This window comes from Talpa europaea (assembly GCF_964194135.1).
Source record: "Talpa europaea genome assembly, chromosome: 7".
Lineage (NCBI taxonomy): Eukaryota > Metazoa > Chordata > Mammalia > Eulipotyphla > Talpidae > Talpa > Talpa europaea.
The window spans coordinates 38,157,095-38,180,703 of NC_140074.1; the positions used below are offsets into that span (position 1 = coordinate 38,157,095).

At 38.7% G+C, this 23,609-nt stretch overlaps 1 protein-coding gene across 1 annotated transcript in view; it reads left to right on the forward strand.

The window, feature by feature from the left end:
* ENTREP1 (endosomal transmembrane epsin interactor 1) overlaps nt 1-23,609 on the forward strand; it is a gene marked incomplete at both ends in the record, with an annotated part of 62,161 nt that overhangs the window by 18,044 nt on the left and 20,508 nt on the right. The window contains one exon of the mRNA XM_084236960.1: nt 20,758-20,868. Within this exon, the coding sequence (XP_084093086.1) occupies nt 20,758-20,868 (111 nt within the window). The remainder of the gene's footprint in view (nt 1-20,757; nt 20,869-23,609) is intronic.

Sequence of the window (23,609 nt, forward strand, 5' to 3'; positions counted from 1 at the left end):
GCACCCACTGCAGTCCTCTGCCCAGAACGCTGAAGACAGAGCTGTGATGCAGAATAGCCAGGGCAACTCAGAATGCATTAGGTAAAAGAGGATGCCAATGGTGTCAGGGCTGGCAGGCAAGGACCTGGTTTTCTGTGGCAAGATCTTGGTGAGGTCCCAGCACCCAGCTTCTTTTGGCTCCTTCTTTGGTATCTGAGTCTGGTTCCTGTGAAGTCTGTGATCTCTCTGATAGCCTTGAAAGGAATTCTTTTTCTGCTTCAATAGCCTGAGTTGGTTTCTCTTGTTCATGGCACAATCAAGAGCTCTGGCTGCTGTAGGACTGGGAATTCCTCTCTCCCCTCATGAATATTACTTTTATGACAATTTTTAAAAGCTAGTTCAAAAATAAAGAGATCCATTTAAGAAAACTGGTCATTTATGGTAACTCCATTGAAGAACAAGAAAACCAGTGAGTGCTTGATTTGCATAGAAGGTGTTGGGTTAAAGAGGTTGGCAATCTGGGGTGTCAGGATGTAGGGGTGAAATTGGCTTTTACTAATTATAATTATCCAACAAGAATACCAAAGGGTTATCTTGTAGAGTTCATTAATAGAGAGAAAAGAATAATTTATATTATATTAGCAGATTTTCTGCTTATTGAGAGAGGGAAAAGAGTATAGACTTGAGTCAGATCTGGATCTCACCAAGGTCCCTTAAGTAGTTATATAATTTAGAGTGTCATACTTCACCTCTCTGAGACCATTTCTCATTTGTTTTACATTTATATCTATAAAATATATTTTTTTATGATTCATATTCTCAACAAAGTGAGGCAAAACTGTGGAGGATCCTAGGAATTGCAATTCAGGGAACATAAAATCAGTGTAAAACTGAAATATGCTCCTCAAATGGTGCTGAGGGCTTGCAGTATTTACAGGTGTAACAGGCAGTCTCACACAATTGTTTTGAGCACTTATGATTGATGGTGAGTCAAGTAAGTAGTTGTTGTCCCTATGTTATTGGTCTATTACTTGTGCTCTCTCAACCATTAGTGAAATTTGCAGTTGTATGCCAGGTTTCCACGATGTCTGTATGAGACAGTATCTAGGTAGAGACATGGGTAAGCTCCACTTCCTTTATGGTCTCTCTGGCTTCATTTTAGAATCCCTTGTATCTCTATTTTGTATCCTCATCTCATTTGTAGGTACACACACACACACATACACACATACACACGATCTATATCTATATATGTATGACCTCAGAGATATTTAGGTCAAGAGTTTATTAGATAATCAAAGTGAGAATTCAGCATGAAACAGTCCAGATTTTACTTTGTGAGAGCTGTCCCAATAAACACAAGTTTGAATTTAGTTTATATAGGTAGGAACAGTGAGTCATTGACATTAAGAATGTAATTATTCTTGGGCCTCCCCAGTGGCGCAGCGGTTGAGCGCTGGGTTGCGAAACTGCCCACGACCTCTGCGGCACCAGTTCGATCCCCAGGTGCTCCCCGGCCACCGAAGGAGGGTCCCACATGGCGCGCAGACCTCTCCTGCCGCCCGCTGCTCCCCTCAGCAGTGTACTTCGGTCCTTCTGCCTGTTCTGCTCCCTGCTCTGACTCTGGTGAATTCTCTCACCCTCTTGCACTTCTGACTGTACCCAGTGATTGTATAAATAAATAAATCTTTAAAAAAAAAAGAATGTAATTATTGTTGATAGGAGAGACTTCTAATTCTAAGTTGCCTGACTTAAAGATAAGCTGATGCTAGAAAAAGACAATGCAGGACTCCAGTTTCCTCCAAAGAATGCACTGCGGAGATGCAAAGGCTGGGTGCCCGCTATAAAATCATCTTTCTCTGGCTCCTTGGTCATCAGTGGGTGTAAAAGACTGAGTTTCTCTCCAGACAGCAGATTTTTACATAGGGTACAGGATGGAGCCTGTTCAGATTTTAACTCTATGAAGATGGCTTTGCTCTCCTGCCTGCTAGACTGGGCAAGGCAGAGTAGGGGAGGGCTGCCATAAAATGTTACACTGTATTCACAACATTTGCACTATGTAGTTATATAATATTAAACATATATATATATATATATACACACACACTATATGTGGTATGTTTGAGATATATTTCTAAAAGATATATATCCTATATATACACACAGTGACTGATATATGTATACACACACACGTATATGTCAAACATACCACTGTATATTTTATAATTTGCTAAATCCCTAAGAGGAAAAAAAGAAACTTTATTTAAAAAGAGGGAGCTCGTTGGCCTCCTTATTCTTATTAATAATAATAATTAAACCTCTGTGCATTTCTCCTAGCATCCAAACCTGATTGCACGCCCCCTAATTAACCATTTTAAATTCTTTCTGGTTTTAGTGATCCTAGAGCTTGTCCCTAACTTGCTAAAAGTGAGTAATTTGTAACACCTATGCTCTCCCACTTACCTGCCTTCCAGTTTTTTTGAAATCTATTATCTTCTCTGTTGATGGCTTTGTAATTTAAAATAATTTTATCAACCTCTGTTCTTAATTCATTAGTTTTGGATAGTAGCTTTAACCACTCTTTTATAAGATAAGGCAGTTGGCATCCAGCTCTACTTTCACGCTTCCATTTTCCAAGTTTTGTTATTAATGCCATTTATTACCTTTATGTAGTTAGTGTTTTAACATTTATATTTTGCTCTTAAACTAATACCATTCAAACTTTTCCTATAAATTGCTTCTAAAATAGTGAAAAAACAATCATTTCATTGGGAAAATGTGATTGCAATTGAACTGGATTCTTTATTTCCAGATTCACTGAGGCCACAATGCAATAGATGCCAATGGCTCCCACATTCCAGGGCGTGTTGTTAGACTACCTAAGTAGGGCTTGCAAAGCTTCTGGGTAAAAACCAGTTTTGCAGCCCTTAGCTGATCTCCATCCCCAACCAATAAAAAAATTGGGGATTAAAGAGAAGAATGTTTTGGAGAAAACTACCAAATTGCGGGGGCATTTTGAGTTCCACCTCTGCATGGGGGAGAGGACAGGTGCCTGAAGATAAGCATTTGGAGAACATGATATGGGTCCCTGGGTGGCTGTCTGGCAGAGTGTCAGGCACAGGCCTGGGGAATTTAAAGGGCTGGGTGGAGTGTCTTGCGGCCTCAGAGTTGAAGACTGTCATTGGGAAACAATGTACTTTCACAGACCAAGCCCAAGTGCATACTGTTCCAGCTGACCAGATGGGCCCCTGCAATAGAGAACCGCTGGAGGTGAGCTAAGATTCTGCCCCAGGGAGCTCCATAGAGGAGTGAGGAGACTATAGCACAGAGGCAGGGCCTGCACTGCTGAACACTTCCAGTCAATGGGGTCCATGGGAGAGGAAAACCCCTTTAACCAATGCTAGAAGTGAACTGTCAGGTGAACACTAGCTTCTCCTTACCTTGTTTACCTTCACGACTCTGGCCTCACCTTCCTCTCTCCTTTCAAAAATGACAGAGTTGTGCTTAACAGGCTTCATGGGGAGAAGTGGACATAAGAAATAGGATGAGAGAAAAGATTGCATTACTCTCTTGCCTGTCCCTCTGCAGACCTGTGTGCTCCATACAACAACTGGACTGATGACATGAAGAAATGAAACTGAAATTTAAATCAAGTTCTAGGTTTTGACTGAGATATGTGTATGACATTTCAGTGATTAAAGTGACTTTTTTTTTTTTAAAAGATTTATTTATTTTTATACAAGAATTGGAGTACAGGCCAGAGATGCAGGGGGTGAGAGGACCCACCAAAGACAGAGTGGGGAACAGAACAGGCAGATGGACCAAAGTATACTGCTGAGGGGAGCAGCGGGCAAGACAGGAGAGGTCTGTCCTGCCATGTGGGTTTCTCCCTGGCTGGCCGGGAATCGAACTCATGCTGCAATGGGCTGCGGATTTCTTCATAGGTTGTGTCTTAACCCCTGCGCCACCAGGGAGGCCCCAAAGTGAACCCTGAAAAGTAGACTTGAACACCTTGGAAGAGAACAAAGTGATCTGGTGACCCAATGAGTTCTGCTTGTGCACAGGGATTAGCTATTTTATGTCCAGTAACCTCAGGGAGAATGATTGTATCTAGAAAGGAGGAACTGTAATCTGTGTTGCTGAAAGCAGGCCCATTTTGAATAGCCTAGTCAAATCTGCCATTCTTTGTTATTCTCTGTCATTTGCTCAGTACCATGCCACACTTATTTTGCTTCAGCTTTGAACCATAACTTTGACATATTGATTTGTATTTTTCCTAGAGTTTCTAAATGACTCTTTTTTTTTGTTGTTGACAAAAAAGTTACCGAATCTCAGATATTATCTAACTACTGTTGTTTTTTTAAAAAAAATTACAATAAAGCATTTGATACACCATAACATTTACCCATTTAAACAATGTTTCTTAGCATGTCCAGAGATATGCATAAACGTTTCCACTATCAATTGTAGAAAATTTTCATCACCCCCAGAAGAAATGCTGTATCCATGAAAAGTCACTCTCTGTTTCCTTTCAATACCCCAATCCTAGGAAACCACTAATGCAGTTTCTTCCTCTGTAGATTTGCCTATTCTATTTCAAATAAATGGAATTATAAAATGTCATCTTTTGTAACTGGCTTCTTTCATCTAGCTTGTTTTTTTTAGCATAGTATTTTATTTTATTTTAAAGATTTATTTATTTTTATACAAGAATTGGGGTAAAGGGCAGAGATGTGGGGGGTGAGAGGATTCACCAGAGACAGAGCAGGGAACAGAACAGGCAGACTGACGAAATACACTGCTGAGGGGGGCAGCGGGCAAGACAGGAGAGGTCTGCTTCACCATGTGGGTTGCTCCCTGGCCGGCTGGGAATCGAACTTGTGCTGCAGTGGCTGCAATTGCTTTGTAGGTTGCTTCATAGGTTGCTTCTTAACCCCTGTGCCACCAGGGAGGCCCTAGCATAGTATTTTAAAGGGTCATCCATGGTGTAGCAGGTATCAATATTCTCTTCTTATTGTTGAATAATATTCCTTTGATGGGTATGCCATATTTTATTTATCAGTTGATGAACGTTTCTTTTTGGCTGTTGTGACTAATGCTGCTATGTGCACACTAGTGTACAAAGTTTTTTTTTTGTGGACAAGTTTTCATTGGATGTATACTGGGAATGTAATTGCGGAGTCATATAATAACTCTATGTTTAACATTTTAAGGAACTGTTTTCCAAAGCAACCACGCTATTTTAGATTCCCTTCAGCAGTGTATAGGGTTGCAGTTTGTCCACATCTTAGCTAGCATTTATTATTGTTTTTGTGATTATAGCCATCTTTATGGTTGTGAAATGTTATCTTATTGTGCTTTTGATTTGATGTTGAGTATCTTTTCATGTCCTTATTGGCCATTTGTATATCTTTGGAAAAATGTCTGTTCAAATCCTTTAAAATTTTTAAAATTAAATTGTTTGTCTTTTTATTACAAGTCTCTTATCAGATATATTTACAAATTTCTCTTATTTTGTGGGTCATCTTTTTCACTCTCTTGATGATATCTTTGGAAGCACAACAGTATATAATTTTGCCTAAGTCCAGTTTATTTATTTGTTGTTGTACTGTTATATAGTTTAACCCAAGGTCATGAAGAGACCTTATTTCTACTAAGAGTTTTATTGTTTTGGCTTATGCTGATGATCCTTTTGGAGTTAATTTGCATGCGGTGTGAGGCAGCTGTTTAAGTTCCTTCTTTAGCATGTGGCCATCCAGTTGTTCCAGCACCATTTGTTGAAAAGACTGTTCTTTACTCATCTGCTTGTGTTGGAACCATGTGGAAAATCATTTGACTCTCAGTGTGAGCTTTATTCACTTAGCTTGTTAGTTATACTTCTGTTAGTTGTTCTACTTTCTACTTTGGTCATTTGTACGACTACTAACTTCCTGTTCTAGTATTGACTGAATTGTTTTCCAGCAGATGTCATCCAAATGTTTCTTTTTACTGTATTCTTTAATTAGAGCCATTGTTTCTTAAATCTCATGTATTACTTTCCCTTGAAGTCCTTTTTCATTTTACCAGAGAACATTTTCAGATAATAATTTTCAGAAAGAATATGAGGAGTGGGAGTTCTCCTAGAATTTAAATGTCTTGATATGTCTTTATCTTGCTCCCCCACTTGAATGATGCTTTGGCTGGATGTTGATTGACTTCTGGGTTCAAAATAATTTTCCTTTCAAAATTTGGAGGCATTGCTTGATGACTTTTGTCATTGATGAGAAACTTGATACTGTCTGATTCTTGTACTTTAGTAGGAAATTTCTTTTTTCTACCTGGGAATGTGTTATTAATAAGGGAAAAATTGGGTCATAGAATAGCCGAGAACCTAAGTACTTTTGGAGAAGATAGCTGGTACAGATACAAAACTGGTTTTGTCCAGCAGGACCGTTAACTGTAACTTTTTTTTTTGAAAAGATTTATTTATTTATTTATGCAAGAACTGGGATCCAGGCCAGAGGTGTGGGTGGTGGGAGGATTCACCAGACACAGAGTGGAGAGCACAACAGGCAGATCTACTGAAATACACTGCTGAGGGGAGCAGTGGGTGAGACAGGAGAGGTCTGCTGCACCATGTGGGTCACCTCCCTGGCCGAGGATCTAACTTATGCTGCAGTGGCTGCAGATAACTTCATGTGCTACATCTTAACTCCTTGCACCACCAGGGTGGTTTTGTTGACTATAACTTTTGAGGTTTTCTGTTCCATTGGATGGGACTTACTTTCATCTTTACTAGAAAAAAAATTGTAATGTCAACTCTGCTTCTACGCGATTGTAAAATAGCCAAAAAAAAAAAAAAAGATAAAATATTTGGTAATGTCTTGTTTGTTTCCAAGTTACAGAAGCTTTTTTGGGCAGTCTTCTGAAATCACATGAGGATGTATCTAGGTGTAGGGCTCTTTTTCTTCATCCTTTTTGAGTATTTTTTTTCCTTGAGTATTTGAACTCTTTTAATTTGAAGATGGGTCTTTCTTCAACATTAAACAATTTAGTGTATTTCTTTGACTATTTCTTTCCTTCCATTTTCTCTGTTCTTTCATTGTAGAATATCTAATAGACAGATTTCAGTCCTCTGGAGTTTAACTTTGTTTCTTAACTTTCTAAAGCGTCACATTTTCTATTTCTTTGTCTTTTAAAATTTATTGTCTTAATTTTTTCTCCTACCATTCTGTTGAAATATTTATATTGAGAATTATGTTTTTTTAATGTTCAGGAGTCCTTTCTTGGTCTCTGATTTACCCATTTTCATAGCAGCTATTCTTGTTTTATGTATACTGAAATTTCTCCTATCTCTTTGGAGATATATGGTAGACCCATTAACAGTTTTTCTTTTGTATTCTCTAAGTTACCTTGAAGTCAGTGGCTTTAGTTTACATCTTGATACTTCTTTACTATGCTGTTAGGGTTTTAAATATTGGTTCTTGATTGTTTATTCTAGTTGTGACTAAAGAACTAAATTGGTTCTATTTGTAATAATTCATAATAATATTTGTAGTTAGAAGAAGAAATATATAACTGTGATAAATGTTTTACCCACCAGTCCTAGGAGATGTTGTTAGTATCCACATTCTGAGGAGATGGGGCACAGAGAGCTTAAGTAATTTGCCTGAGGTCACAGAACTAAAAGTGGCAGAACTCAGATGCTGTTTCAGGTGGTCTGTCTGTCTGTCTCTAGAGTCCATACTTAGTCACTTTCTTGCTTGTGTGGCTGTTTCCACAGCAGGCTTCTCTGTGAGGGAGGGCTGCCTGGGAGCTCTGTGCAGATGAGCGGGCTTTAAGGATGGCAAGGTTTTATTTTATTTTATTAAGATTTATTTTATTTATGTATACAAGAACTGGGGTACAGGCCAGAGGTGGGAGGGATGAGAGGATTCACCAGAGACAGAGTGGGGAGCAGAACAGGCAGACTGACTGAAATACACTGCTGAGGGGAGCAGTGGGTGAGTCAGGAGAGGTCTGCTGCGCCGTTTGGGTTGCTCCCTGGCTGGGGTTCAAACTCATGCTGCAGTGACTGTGGATAGCTTCATAGGCTGCGTCTTAACCCCTTGCACCACCAGGGAGGCCCTAGGTTTTATTGTAAGATGTGCTTGGGAGAAGCAGATAGGTGGCTCTGCTATGACAAAAAGACTTGATATTTGAATGAATGCCCCAGAGGATCCAGCTCTTTTAGAAAGAAGTTCATTAGGTGTGTTAAATGTTGAACAAATGCTTCTACCCCTGTTACTTTAGCACCTGCAAAAAATCTCTTCAGCAGTTTTTCTGTGTTTTATTGTGAAAGTTATCAAACTTACATAAAAGTTGAGCAAATAATACAATGAATTCTCAAATACCCTCCACTTGGATTCCACAGCTATTTATGTTTTGCTGTATTTGTTCTGCCTGAATGTAAATAAAATATTTTGTACTGAACCATTTCAAAATTGCAAACTTCCTGGTACTTCCCCCCTCTGTGCTTTAGGAGCCATCTCCTAAAGGTAAGGCATTCTTCTATCATGCCACAATTATTTTATCACACCTATGAAATTTATCAGTAGTTTCCTAATGTCTTCTTGCATTCACAGCCTATATTTAAATTTCTCCAGTTGTTCTAAAACATTGTTTGTAACTTTTTCTTAGTCAGAAAGCTTTCTAACTGAAGTATGATTTGTGCATGGTTTTGTATGTATAAGAGTATAGCTTTACACTTCTGCAGTTTCAGAAAGTAAGTACTCCCCTAAATACTCTATTTTGAATAATCAGGACCAAGCAAGGTTCATTTCATTTGATTATTCTGTCTCCTTAGTTTTTTGCATTCTACAGTACTCTTCTGCCATTTTTTTCTTATCCCCGGAATTGACATTGTGAAAACATGAGTCCAGTTGACTTATTTCTCCTCCTTCTCCCTGTTCTATTTCTCACCACCCTCCCCCCATTAATTCCTCCATCTTCTCTTTTCCTCTCCCCTTCCTTCTCTTTCTCATTCCTCTCCTCCTTCTGCATTTGCTTTTTATCCTCTTCTTTCCTTTGTTAATATGGAAAAATTTCAAATGTACCCCCAATTGCGAGAAATACAACAAATCCCATTAGACCTGTTGCCCAGCTACAATAATCATCTACACATGTTCAAACTTGATCACCTATATTGCTTGCCTTTTCTCTCCTCCTTTGTAGTCAAATTGGTTTGAAATAGATTGCAGCCTTCACAACATCCTATCCTTAAATATTTCAGTTTATGTTTCTAATAGATATGTAATTCCTCAGACACATCAAATATCTAGTCTTTATTTCACATGCTTGTCAATAATTTGTTTTTTTTTTTTTTGAGTTGAGAGTCACATGCCCCATCTTCACATTGTGTTTGACAGCATATTTTAATAAATAGGTTCCTCTTCCTCTTTCCTCCTCTCCAAATTGCATTTTACTTATTAAAGATCCTTGACCCACTTCAGTTATATACATTCTGGATTTTGCTGATTACATCCCCATAGTGGTTCTTAACATGTTCCTCTCTCTCTTTTTAGGTTTGATTTGGGGGCATACAATATTTTAAGACCTCACCAGTGATAGTGTGTATTTCCATCAGGAAACACACAGTGTGGTGTCTGTTTTTGTGCATGTGTGATGTTGGCAGCTATTTATGTACTTACGTAGATAACGAGTCTTTTTTATTTAAAGATATCAATAAATGAAAGTTACCAGAAAGTTTCTTTAAACCAGTGTTTCCCACAGTGTAACTGTTACACTATTGCTTTCCCCTAAAAGATTCTTAGGTCATACAAATTTAAGAAATGCTATGTTCTTGGCAATTTATAGTTACCTTTCATGTTGTAAAGGTTCTTAGAAGTGCTAGTTGTTTAACTTCATTTCAAATTTAAAATTTCACAGTCTTGCTTTATCTTACATCCTTTCCCCTCCCACAGACTACAGATCAAACTTCAGAGGAAGTCAATAATCAGTGGGGAATTATTTCACAAAGCCATATATACATTTGTTGAGCGCTTGCTCCATGACATTTTTGGGTTAGGCACAGGAATAGAGGTGGACCCCTCCAACTCTATCATAATAGTTTCTTTCCTTTTCTGGTGGTAGAATATTTCAGACATACCATGGAGAGAGAAATGATTACTGAGTATTTGATTATAATAGTCTGATATTGGAGTATGTGAATCCTCAAACTAGGCAGTGTCCCTGTTTACTAAGAGAACTGTGTAGTCAGGTTTGGATTATAAAAAAAATAATTAAAAAGTTCATTTTCTCTCTGATATTGTTTTATTTTAAAAATCTATAAGTTTTATTGAAGTCACATTTAAAAATATTATATGTTTAAGATATATAGCATTTAATTCAACATCTGAATATACTACATTATGACTGCCACCAAAATTCTGGTTTCCATCAGTACCTCCTTTCTTTTCATGGCTGGATACTGTTCCATTGCATGTTTTGAATCTACTTCTTGATTCAGGAATTGAAGGCTTGATTCAGCCTTTGAGTACACAGGGACTTGATGGCAGCCATCTTTGGACTCTACTGAGTGATAGCAGATACTTCTCAGGAGCTGTGATCTTCATTGCTGGGGAATCATAAGATCTGACTCTCTAAATGCTGGACATTGAGAAGTTAACAGTGGAGAAGGGGCCAGAAATAGGGAAAGAACAAAAATTAGTGAGGCACAGAGGAAAAGAGGAAAGACTGGAGTAAGGAAAGTGGGAGCTCAGGAATCATAGGTCTCTACTCTTGTTGGAAAGTAACATTCTGCTGCCTTTCTCATCTTCAAATTCTAATTTATTTCTGCTCTACCTTTTCCCCAAGGAGCATAACCAACCACATTTCTCATCCGTCACCTTGTTCAAATGGCAAATTTCATGTGTCCTTGTCATCCTCTGATTATTTCTCTTGACACTCTCACTAGGACATTTTCCTCCTGGTGCTTAGCCACCTATCTGACGAGAACATGTTAATTCAGGTTGGCAGAATTGTTTAAGTTGTGTTGGGGAATTAAGGAGAAATGGAGCCAAACATATACAGAGGGAGTCTCCTCTGTTATGTCTGATGGATGGGTCAAGAGAAAAGTCCTTTCCAGAGAAAAGAGGATCAATGTGCTGAAACAGAGCACTAGGCAATGGGGATTCTGGAAAAAAAAAAAAAAACAAAACCAAAAAACAGGGGAAAGAACCCCTGATAGGGAACAATATCCTTTTCACAAGCAAGGGGTCATGAAAGTGCCCATGAGAGTTGCCCATTTTCACCAAGAATCAGTAGCTCTCAGTTATAAGCGCTTTTAACTCTCCCTGAAGCTGTGTCCCAAACTGATGAAAAACTGCACCTTACTCTGGGGGGCGAGGAAGAAGCCTTTCACTCTTGTTGAGTGAGGAATTGGAAATAAATGTTATTATATTTTGAAGACTTTATAAAAAGAAAATCTGAGGACAACCATACGTGTGTAAATCTGACACTTACATGTGTTTGAGAGGAAAAGGAGACAGCTGGTGCCGGTCACAGCAACAGACTTGTGTTTGGCTCGTTGGCAAGGAGAACTGGTCTGGATGATGGTAATATGTCTGCCAAAGCTTGTGAAAAAGTTTAAAGGGTGTCGAGGGAGTGAAACCCAGGAGTAGGTTCTCGTGGGATTTGAGGATTAAAGGCACAAAGGCAAACCAAGCCAATGCATGTGTGAGCTCCTGAAACAGGTTTAAGGCAGCAGAATCTGGGCTTGGTGAGTGGTTGTGATTTGTTATATTTTGTTCATTACCATAGTGCTGGGTGGTTAATCAGAACATTCATTTTGCTTAATTAGTTGAAAAGGTTTTAGTGTCTTAAACTTGTGGTGTCTTACATTTTGTCCCAGTACTAGCATGTGTTTAGATAACTATTCGTGATTCTATTAGATATTTGTATTAAAATGCATCCCCAAACTGAATTAAAATTTTAAAGGTTAAGATTCCAGTGTGTGGTCACACAATTATCATGGGTTCTCTGATATTTGTCTTATTTACTAGTGACTGATGAGTGCTTTGGAGTGTGGACTCCTTGCCTGTGAGAACATGAATGTTAAAATGTTATTTTTCCCCATTTTTGAAATGATCCCAGCCCAATCAAATGATAGTTTTGTTTCAAAGAGGGGAAATGTAACCTGAATTCTAAGGATAGGGTCCTTTTTTCTTTCACTCACCACTTCCATCCCTCCTTCCTTCATAGCAGTGGAATAGGAATCCCAAGTTTTCCCATCTTCTTTTTTCGGCAAGTAGTAAGTTCTCATCAGGAATAATGGCAGTAGCCATTTTCATTCAAACTGACAGTAAATACGGTGTTTGACTTTCAGTGTCTGTGTATGTTCTAGAGGGATTGGGGTCAGAATGGGGCATGTGCAGTTGTATGGGGGAATATAAAAATAAAATTTATTATTTAAAAAAAAAGAATGTGTGATGCCTACAAGTAGTGCTTAACATAAACAAATCAAGATTCTTTCATTTGTTGATTGATTGATTCATTCACTCAATTCTTTTATTCTGTATTATCTAGGACTGTCCGTTCTTGTGTCCGTGAGCCCCACTGGAGAAAAGTATATTTTGTTTTTCATTTATTTGAGCAGCATCAAAAGATTGTATTATGGCAGGATGAGGAAAGAATATGGTAGTTGAATGAATACCAGTAATATATATTCTTGGGAAATTAGGATGAATGAGGATATGTAAGAAAAGGATTCTGAGGTATAGTCATATTTTTTTTAATTAAAAGTTTTTATATTTTTAGAAGTTTTTTTATAGGAAGAAGAATTTGATGAGCTATTGATATTTAAATAAAAAAATACACACAAATTCATGAATTCCATTTATGAGGACTGGATCTTCATAATAATCTAATAGTTCCTAATATGATCCACTTGGGGGTTGGGATTTCAATGTATGCATTTTTAAAGGGGCACATTCAGGCCATAGCACTGAGTTTTATTCCATCTCTTAATATACTACAGTGTGTTCATGCAGTCTCTTTGGACATTTGGTTTGGCTATTACTGAACCAGTTACTATGAACTTTTTTTTTTAAAGATTTATTTATGCAAATAAGAATGGGGGTACAGGCCAGAGGTGTGGGGGGTGAGAGGATTCACCAGAGACAGAGCGGGGAACAGAACAGGCAGACTGACTGAAATACACTGCTGAGGGGAGCAGTGGGCGAGCCAGGAGAGGTCTACTGTGCCATGTGGATAGCTTCCTGGCTGGGGATCAAACTCATACTGCAGTGGCTGTGGTCAGCTCATAGGTTGCATCTTAATCCCTTGTGCCACCAGGGAGGCCCTGCTATGAACTTTTTGTACATGTCTTTTTGTGAACATTTGCATTCATTTCTCTTGGACATTGTGAATTGCTGGGTCATAGTAGTGGTACATGTTTAACTTTATTAGAAACTGCCAACAGTTTTACATAGGGGTTAGACCATTTTTTAAATTGCTGTGTAGATTCTTAGTTAGTCCCACTTTTATCCTTTATCCTTACTTTCACTTCCAGAGGTATCTATTGTTGCCTACTTGTGAACATTTGGAGATTTTGAGTATTAAATCCAGTTGTCTTGGGTTTTCTTATTGTTATTGTTAGGATTCATTTTCCTCAGGACCAATGAGTCAATTCACATTTATTTTCTAGCTTCCAAATTCTCATTGCTGTATTCCTGTTCTCTTTTCTTTATAGATTTAAAACATTTCCTTTTCTGCCGTTTTAATGGGTTTTTAGGAATTAGAACTGAATGTTTGTGTTCATTTCACCATTTTAAACCTATTTATTTTTAAACTACCTTCACACGATTACTGGAACTTTTAAACAGGCAGAGTTAAGTTTCAGTTGCATCTTGGACTTGGAGCAGTAGGTAGGTAAGAAGCAAAATAAAAGCTGATAGGCAGTAGGGAAAGGTCAGTCTATTTAGAGAATGAAACTTGCATCAAAGAAGACACTAAACAATGCCAATATGTGTTAGGCATAATTACTTAATAAATTATGTGATGGAGATTAAGAAGCACTTTTAGCAGGTAGCTTTAGACAAATCAGAGCTAATGTTGCTTCTTGATCATCTCAGGTTTCCCAAATACATTTCTATTGGGTCACTTAATGGAGGAGATCCTAAAAGAACTGAGGCACAAATGCAAAGTATCAGAGTTGAGGTCATTTCTAAATACTTAGTTGAAAATTGTGCCTTTTGTATAAAACCACCTTGTATGTAAGTATCATAAAGTACATATAATTCAAAGTAATAACAGTAAAACCAAGAGCATAAAAGTTTTGCTAGTCCTTCTAAGAGGCCCAGCTATCTGGATCTTGGATTTTATATCTTACTGTTAAAAGCCACAGGGTGCACTGAAGTTAGCCCTCTGCTTTTTGCTTCCTGCTGTCTCATGTTTAAAATGTGGATTTTAGAAAGATATTCTTCCATCAGTTCTGGACTTTTCTGTGATGGTTTCTGGACTTTTTTGTTTTGTGATGGTAAATACCAGTAACAGAAGTCTTCAGTAGAATTCAGGGACTGTTGTCCATGGTATTTCTGGGCAGGTGATGATGAGTTTGAAGTGAGACCAATAGGAGATAGGCTTAAAGAATAGGAAAACTTTTTGGTTAAATCTAAGGAAAATTTTACAAGAAGTTGTATCATTCAAGGTCTCAGTAGGTCACAGATGACACATTAGAGTTATAACCTGACAAGAGGTTAATGAAGGGCCTAGTCACAAAGGTATATGCGGGGTGTGTGGAACGTGAAGCTGTTTACTTCTCCTCATGCAGATGGGAGAAGTGGTCTCAGAATCTGGAAGTTGGGATTGTGTACAGAGGACCCGTTGGGTGGTCTTGTGGCTTTTCACTAGGAATACAGTCATTGTGAGGCTGCGGAGCAGGAACCAGGAGATTAAACTACTCCATCCTCACCAGGTCCTTGCAGGGCTGTCCACTGACTGGACTTGGCAAAACACCAGAGACCAAAGAAACCCCATTGGTAATCTAAGTCAGGGTCCACTGGAAAGTAAACAGGGTGGTAGGCAGAGTTTTTTTTTTTTTTTAAGATTTTTATTTATTTATTTATACAAACACTGGGTACAGTCACAAGGCATGGGAAGGTGAGAGAATTCACCAGAGCCAGAGCGGAGAGCAGAACAGGCAGACTGACGAAGTACACTGCTGAGGCGAGCAGTGGGCGCGGCCGGAGAGGTCTGCATGCCATGTGGGACCCTCGGCTGGGGATCGAACCAGTGCTGCAGAGGCTGCGGGCTACTTCGCAGCCCAGTGCTCAACCGCTGCACTACCGGGGGGAGGCCCGGTAGTGAAGAGTTTGGATAGAGGCTCTGGAGGGGCAAACAAGAGATGTCCTCACACAGGTATCAATTATCAGCATGGAATGGATTACTAAATTAGACTGCCAAAAAGAATTATTTTTGTAGTTTTGGTAACAAAATAGTTACAGATTATGTTACCATGTAAGTATCTTTTCCAATTGCCATAAATTTAGGTGTGTTACAAGCTTAAGAATAAAATGCTGGAACCACACCTAGGAAATTCATTTTATAAAATTCACTTTGTAATAAGCTGTCGTGATTACTAATAAAACTGCATAGCATTTTGAAGTTTGCAAGGGATTTTCATATAGATCATTTTGTGTAATTCTCTCAATAATCTTGTAAGGTAGTTTGGAGGCTAGATCCATTTAACAGATGAGGAAAGCAAGTCTCACAGAGGTTGCCTAAGATATGTCAAGTAAGTGGGGAAAAGCCTGCATTTGAATGAGGTTCCTGATTCCACATTTAGGTACTTTCCACAAAGGGAAACTCAGATCACCTGTAATGAATATTTAAGGCAAGAATGATGCAATATAAGAAATTCTTCCCCTTCCCAGCTATATCTGAGTGGGTTTGGGCTATGTTGTTCTTCATTAGTAGTTGATGTTTTACTGTCTTCTGTTTGGAAGGACAGCATCTAGTTACAGTTGGGTGGAAATTTGAGTCCTGGAAGTCATATAATTATAATTAGGTTTGAAGTCAAAGGGGTCCATCCAGAAGGCCCCTGTAGACCCTAAGTGGGTCAGTCATAAATCCAATTTTTCATACCCTTGAACCCGATCCAACCTCCGAAGTATATATGCTTCATGTATTTATGTTTGATAGATATGACAGGAGTCTTCACTAGAGTGATTCAGGTGAATTAAGTTAGACTGGACTTTTTATGATAGTAATAAAATGCCATATGCAGGAATAAATTGGAACAGTGCATGGCATTTTGTACACAGCCCATGTACCTTGGCCCAGATCCTCATTCTGGGGTTTGCATGCATGATGTTCTGGTGATTTAACTTTTGACTTTTCATTGGCAGCACCTCCAGGGCAGGAGAGAAGCTAAGCTTACCAGGCAGTGAATCCCTGGGTGACTCTCATTTTGTCATTGTTCTGACATTTTAGAGGTGGCGCCTGTCCCTGTTTGATCTCACACTCTTACCTTGCAGCTGGACTAAGGATTTTCTTTTTCTTTTTTTTTAATATAGCAAATACAGTTTATATATAGTGAAATACCAGCTCATACATGTTGTTAACTAAGTTTTAAGTGTTGGATCCACCCATATAGCCACCATCCCCCAAGCAAGATGCAGAACATTTTTATCAATCCAGAAAATTTTCAGGTCTCTTCCCAATCTCCTCACTCCATATCCCCTACCCCAAATGTCAGGCAAACACTCTTGCGATATGTATCACCATGATTATTTTGTCTTTCTTGATTTTCATGTAATTGAAATTACGCAGAAATATGACTTATTTTGCTTAATGTAATGCCTTTGAACTTCATGTTGCATGTTAATAGTTGCTTTTTATTGCTGAAAGTATTCCATTGTTTGAATATGCCACAATTTGCTTATTAATTTCTCTCATTGGATATTTGAGTCTAATGTGAATAAATAAAGCTACTGTAATAAATCTTTTATAAATCTTATTTTGATAATAGTACTTATTTCTCTGGTTCTCTTCCTCAAGTAGAATTGCAGGTCATAGAGTAACTATTTCCAGAATTTCTTGGTAGCTTTTAAAATAAAATTTTCATTCTGGAATAATTTTAGATTTGCAGAAATATTGCAAAGATAGTACAGAGAGGTACCACACACCCAGTTTTCCTACTTGAGTCTTTGGTATGGTACATTTGTTACAATTAACAAACCAAACCAGTTAGGAGTTGCTTAATGATGGGGATATATTCTGAGAAATATATCAATTAGACCATTTAATTATTGTGCAGATGCTACCAGGTGTACTTACACTAACCTACATGGCCTTCTACACACCTAGGCTAGCTATAAGGCCACCATTCTATGTGCTGTCAGCTGTTGACTGAAATTTCCCTGTGGGACATGTGATCATATGACCATATTGATACATTATTATCAACTAAAGTCTGTGCTCTTCGATTTTCTTAGTTTGTCCATGATCCAATCTAGGATACCACATTATATTCAGCCATCATCCGTAGATACTCCTTAACTGTGACAATTTCTCACATTTTCCTTGTTTTTGATGACTTTGAGAAGTGCTGGATAGATATGTACCTTAACTGGGATTGCCTGATGTTTTTCTCATGATTAGACCAGGTTACCATGGGTTTGGAGATGAAGTAAAATTATTGTTGCCACATATCAAGGGTACATGCTGTGAATGTGATACTAACATTGGTCACCTGGTTGATGTAGTGCTTGTCAGGTTTCTCCCTGGGGAAATTACTTCCTCCCCTTCCATACTGTGTGCTTTGGAAGACAGTCACATGCTACAGCCCATACTTCAGGAGTATGGAGTTGAAGGCAGAGTATCTCCATAAATAATTTGAATTTTTGCATGGGAGTTAAAATTTTTTTTTTTTAAGAAACTGACAATTTTCTGAAGTAGTTGTGCCATTTTGTACTGGACAAGCAGTGTCCACGTACTCCTCATCCTCAACAATACTTACTGATGACACTCTTTTAAATTTTAACTCTTAATTTGATGTGGAGGGAGATATTACTGTGATTTTAATTGGCATTCATTCATGATGTTTAATGTTGAGCATCTTTTCTTGTGCTTGTTAACCATTCTTCTATCTTCTTCTGTGAAATATCTGTTCAAGTCTTTTGGCCAAGTTTTTAATTTGGTTTGCAAAAGATTCTTTGTTCAATATGTCTGTGAAATAGTTTCTTCCAGCCTGTGTTTGCCAATTGATTTTCTTAATGTTGTCTTATGATGAGCTAGATTTAAGATTTTTAATGAAGATATTTGGAATCAGTGCTAGGATAAATGAATCTTCATCCATTCTATATCTAATGCTGCTAATTTTTAGCAATGAAGATTAATAGTGTGCTGGTGGGCATAAAAACCGTAACTGTTATTTCTTTTCAAGTCATTGGATACTGCATCAAAAGAAAATTTCCAAGGAAAATTCAATATTGCTTCTCCATAGTAGCAATAATTGCTTAATTGGGTGTGAAGAATCCAGATATATTAAGTCTCTTTGAGGAGCTATTGCCGGTGAATAAAACTAGTCCATCTAAGACCTTGTTCTGTCCTTTGCCAATTATGTATTTTCATATTCCAGAAAAGCTTTGGCATAGTCATGAATGACACAGTGCAAGAAGGGGCATAGGCTACATGCTGCTCAAGTCCTTTAGAAACAGTGACAGCTGCTACCAGTATTTTTCTATAGATTTTATGACAGCATAGTCATTTTACATGTTCACCAAAAAGGGAGAGAAGGCAGACTCCTCTTGGAAAGGAAGAATTCCTTTTAGGAAAAGGGGTATCATGTGACATTAAATATTGACTCATAATGTGGGCCAGGGGAGAAGCTTGACTTGGAATACCAGCAATAAAGAATACATTTTCTCTATTAGAGCTCATACATCAGTTAATTTTTTTAAAGATTTATTTATTTATGCTTATAAGAACTGGGGTACAGGCCAGAAGTGCAGGGGGTGAGAGGATTCACCAGAGACAGAGTGGGGAACACAGAAGGAAGATTGACTGAAATACACTGCTGAGGGGAGCAGCAGGCAAGTAAGGAGAGGTCTGCTGTGCCATGTGGGTTGCTCCCTGGCTGCCGGGGATTGAACTCGTACTACAGTGGCTTTGGGTAGCTTCATAGGTTGCATCTTAACCTCTTGCACCACCAGGGAGGCCCTCATGCATCAGTCAATTCTGACATGTCAGTTATCCGAAATGATGTTTAGTTCTAAAACTGCTAATCACTAATCATCTTCTTTTTTAAATTGAGAGATAATTAGTATATCGTGTATTTGCTTTAGCTGTACAACATAATTACTCAATGTTTGCATACAGTGTGAAATATATACAGGTGTAGTTAACACCTGCCACCACACAGTTACACATTTTTTTTCTTGTGATGAGAACTTTTAACATGTACTCTCAGCAACTTACAAATATACAATAGAGTGTTACTAACCATAGTCACCATAATATACATTAGATCCCCAAGATTTATTTTTGAACAGGAAGTTTTGAACACCTTTATCCATTTTGCCCATCCCTTCCCCGTGCCTCTGACAACTACCAGCCTGTTCTCTAAGAATTTGTTCTTGTTGTTAGGTTCCACATGAAAGTATAAATGAGAGCATCATGGTATTTGTCTTTCTGTCTGTCTTATTTTACTTAAAATGCCAACAAGGTCTACCCATGTTGTTGCAAATAGCAAGTTTTTTTCTTTTTTATGGTTGAATAATATTGTATGTGTGTGACATTTCTTTATCCATTCTTTCATTAGATTCAGTTTTTTTTAATTTGATTTTGTACTTGTATAAGTTTTGATTTTGATAATCATGTTCTCAAGTTGAAAAGTCTTCAGAGTCTCTCATTTACACTGAGTACTGGCTTCATGGTTGGTTTCTGTCAGTTCATAATTATTTAGGGTAATTTAATACTTAACTTTAGAGAGAAGGAAATGCAAGATTATTGTGCACTTTATTTTTTGTGTCTGTTTGGAACTGAGAAAAAGACTCATCTTTGTTTTCACTTCTATACTGTGATTTCCTTTAATGGTTTTCACTTATATTCTAGAATTCTCCATTTACTTACTTACCATTGATCCTGCAAAACTCAGAAAAAAATAACCTTGCCTTAAGGAGGAAATAGCATGTTTTAATGTAATGTACCGAGAAAGGGGAGGGAGACAGAACTCTCTTACTTACAAAGAGAGGGCAAAAAATAGGGACTAGAAATTGTTGAGAAGACTTGAGACTCAGTAGCATTCCTCAGTATAATTTAAAAAATTCTAAAAATTGGGCCTCCCCGGTGGCGCAGCGGTTGAGCGCTGGGTTGCGAAGCTGCCCGCGGCTTCTGCGGCGCAGGTTCGATCCCCGGGTGCTCCCCGGCCACGGGAGGAGGGTCCCACATGGCGCGCAGACCTCTCCTGCCGCCCGCTGCTCCCCTCAGCAGTGTACTTCGGTCCTTCTGCCTGCTCTGCTCCCCGCTCTGGCTCTGGTGAATTCTCTCACCCTCCCGCGCTTCTGACTGTACCCAGTGCATGTATAAACGAACAAACAAACAAACAAACAAATAAATAAATAAAACATGCCTCTAAAAAAAAAAAAAAAAAGAATTAAAAAAAAAATTCTAAAAATTAAATGTGCATTAAAAACATGGTTCTGACTTTAAAAACTCATTTCTTTTAGAAAGAGAACATCAGTTTTTTATTCCGGCAAAACTATTTCCAAATTGAGATGTTGTCTTTTTTTCTAACTACCTATTTTCTTCCTGTTTCAGGTAAATCTCTTCGTTCTGCTCTCTGTGGTGTGTGTCCTCTTAAATTTAGCTGGATTTATCCTTGGCTGCCAAGGGGCCCAGTTTGTGTCCAGTGTGCCCAGGTGTGACCTGGTAAGTGGTTCTAAAACATTGTGCACCTGACCCACTCCAGCCTGTCTGCCTTTCCTGGGGTGGAAGCAGGAAAACTACACAAAGAACTACCTCCTAATTATCTTAGTTAGGTTGTTGATGATTTTTTTTTCCAAAGCAGGTACCACTCAGCATACCCCCAGAACCACAATAAGATCATGCATCGTTAGTGAGTGAAGGAACAGTGTCCACAGATTCTGTCTGCTGTTATGTAAGGAGGGAAAAAGATATTATCAGAATACAGGTCAGCAATCCTTTATCCAAAACCTTAGGAGGCCAGGTGTGTCTTAGCAGCCAGAGTTTTCCTGATTTTTCACAAGAAACAGTGATGCATATACTATTTATTTGGTAGCACTCCAGTGGCATCTGGCCACAGACCGTAGTCAAAACTTTTGGTTTCCAGAAACTTGGATTTCAGAAATGTGGGTAAGATGTGGATCTATACCATCTCTGGTTTATTTTTATTTGCTTTTTTTTTTAAAGATTTATTTATTTATACAAGAACCTTTATTTATTTATACAAGACCTTATAGGGTAAGGTCAAAGTATCAGGCTTTTCTGCCCTCCCGCCATTAGGATAGATGACAGAACCCTGCGGTCCTGAATGCATGCCTGATGGCGGGCACCTGGAGTAGGGTGTGGGCATAGGTAGATGGGATTCACCTGGGCTAAGACTGGGCTTTTAAGGGTGGCGTCATGGGGACGCCAACAGAAGCCAGGCAGAGAGGAAGCCAAGAGAGAACCAGAGAAGCAGAAGCATAAAGAACCATGAGAGAAGCAGAGAGAACACTGGAGAGCCCAGATAGAATGAAGACTTGCTGGGGACTGGGAGGCCTGCCGGCCTCCCGGCCCCCCAGTATCCCTGCCTGCTGTGTACCTGGTAAATCCCAATAAAAGCCTGCAAAAGCCACCGAGGACTCTGAGGCTCCAGGACTCTCTCCTTCTTTACCAGGTCTGCTGGATCAGAAAACCTGCTCAGTGGCCTTCCTGCCCTTACACCAGGGTACAGGCCAGATATGCAGGAGGGTGAGAGGATTTACCAGAGACAGAGCGGGGAACATACTGACGAAATACACTGCTGAGGGGAGCAGTGGGCCAGACAGGAGAGGTCTACTGCGCCACATGGGTTTCTCCACGGCTGGCCGGAATTGAACCTGTGCTGCAGAGGCTACAGACAGCTTCAAAATGCGTTGCTCAACCGCCTGCGCCACCAGCGAGGCCCTTTGCTAATTTTTAATTGTGATAAAAAAACATAAAATTTACATCCTATCCATTTAGGGTATTAAGCACATTCACATTGTTATACAACCAATCTCTAGGACTGTTTTCATCTTGAAAATTGAAAGTCTGCACAAAGTAAATAACAGCGGTCTCCTTCCCCAGCCCTTGGCAATCTCCCTTTGATTTCCTGTGAATTTGACTGCTCTGGGAGCCTGCCATTAATGAAATCATACTGTATTTGTTTTTTATTCACTGATATTTCACTTAGCATATGTCTGCAACATGTCTACTTGTAGTACTGTTGGGGTTCCTTTCTTCTTAAAAGCTGGATTACATTCCCCGGGTGTATGACACATCTTGCTTACCCATGCATCCATTTAAGGATATTTGTATTGCTTCCACCTTTTGGCTATTGGGATGAATATGGCCATGAAAATGGGTATACAAATATCTCTTTGGGACCCTGCTGTCAATTCTTTTGGATATATGCCACAAAGAGGACTTGCTGGCCATCTTTAAACTTTTTAAAGGGACTTCTCAGTAATAACTATCATCCTGTGGCTCAAGCAAAACAAGTGAACTCTTTAAAAGTCATGGTAAATAAATACATCTTAAAAAAATAAAATAAAATAAAAGTCATGGTAAGTCTTATCTACAGTTGACCCTTGAACAAGTAGGGCTTAGGGCCACCCACTTGGAGGAGTCCAAAATCCTTGTATAACTTAGAGTTGGCTCTTGTGCACACAGGTTCTGCATCTTTGGATTCAGCCAGCTCACATCTAAGGTTGGTTGAATCCATGAATGTAAAATCCCACATAGAAAAAAAATTACATGTAAGGGGACCTATGTCATTCAGACCTGTGTTGTTCAAGGATAACTGTGTGTGGAATTTGGTTACATGGCAATCTCACCCTTTCAAAACCAATAGAAAACAAAGAAAAAAGCTGTGATAAAAACCCTTGAAGCTCACGATCTTCCCAAATAGGAAAACTCCATGGGGACCCACTACAAATCTGTTGCTTTTTCTTAATGACTCTTTACAAAACAATTTTTTTTTTGCTTAATAACCTTAAGTTACATAATCACAGGCTTACAATCTTTTTGCATTTAAAGACCCTCTGTCTTACTATGCCCTCTCACTGCAGCCACTCTCTCTCCATGTAATTGAGCCAGGCTCCTGCCCTACTTTCTTATATCTAACAGTGTTGTCTTTCCCCGAGAAATCCCTATCCCTTTACTTCCCTGTTTGTCCAAATGATACTAATCTTTTAAGGCCCCATTCAAATATTATCTTCTTCAGGAAATAGTCTCTGACTCCAGATAAGATAATCTTCCAGAATTTCCTCTCTGTAGTTCACTTAAGCATTTATCCTGTTCTTTTTGGAGTTAAAGATATTTGTATACTCGTCTTCTCTCTTCTGGGCTGAAATCTTCTTGAGGACAATGTCTGACTCTATTATCTTGGGGGTTTCCTTCAGCCCCCCTCCACCCAGACTTCTTTA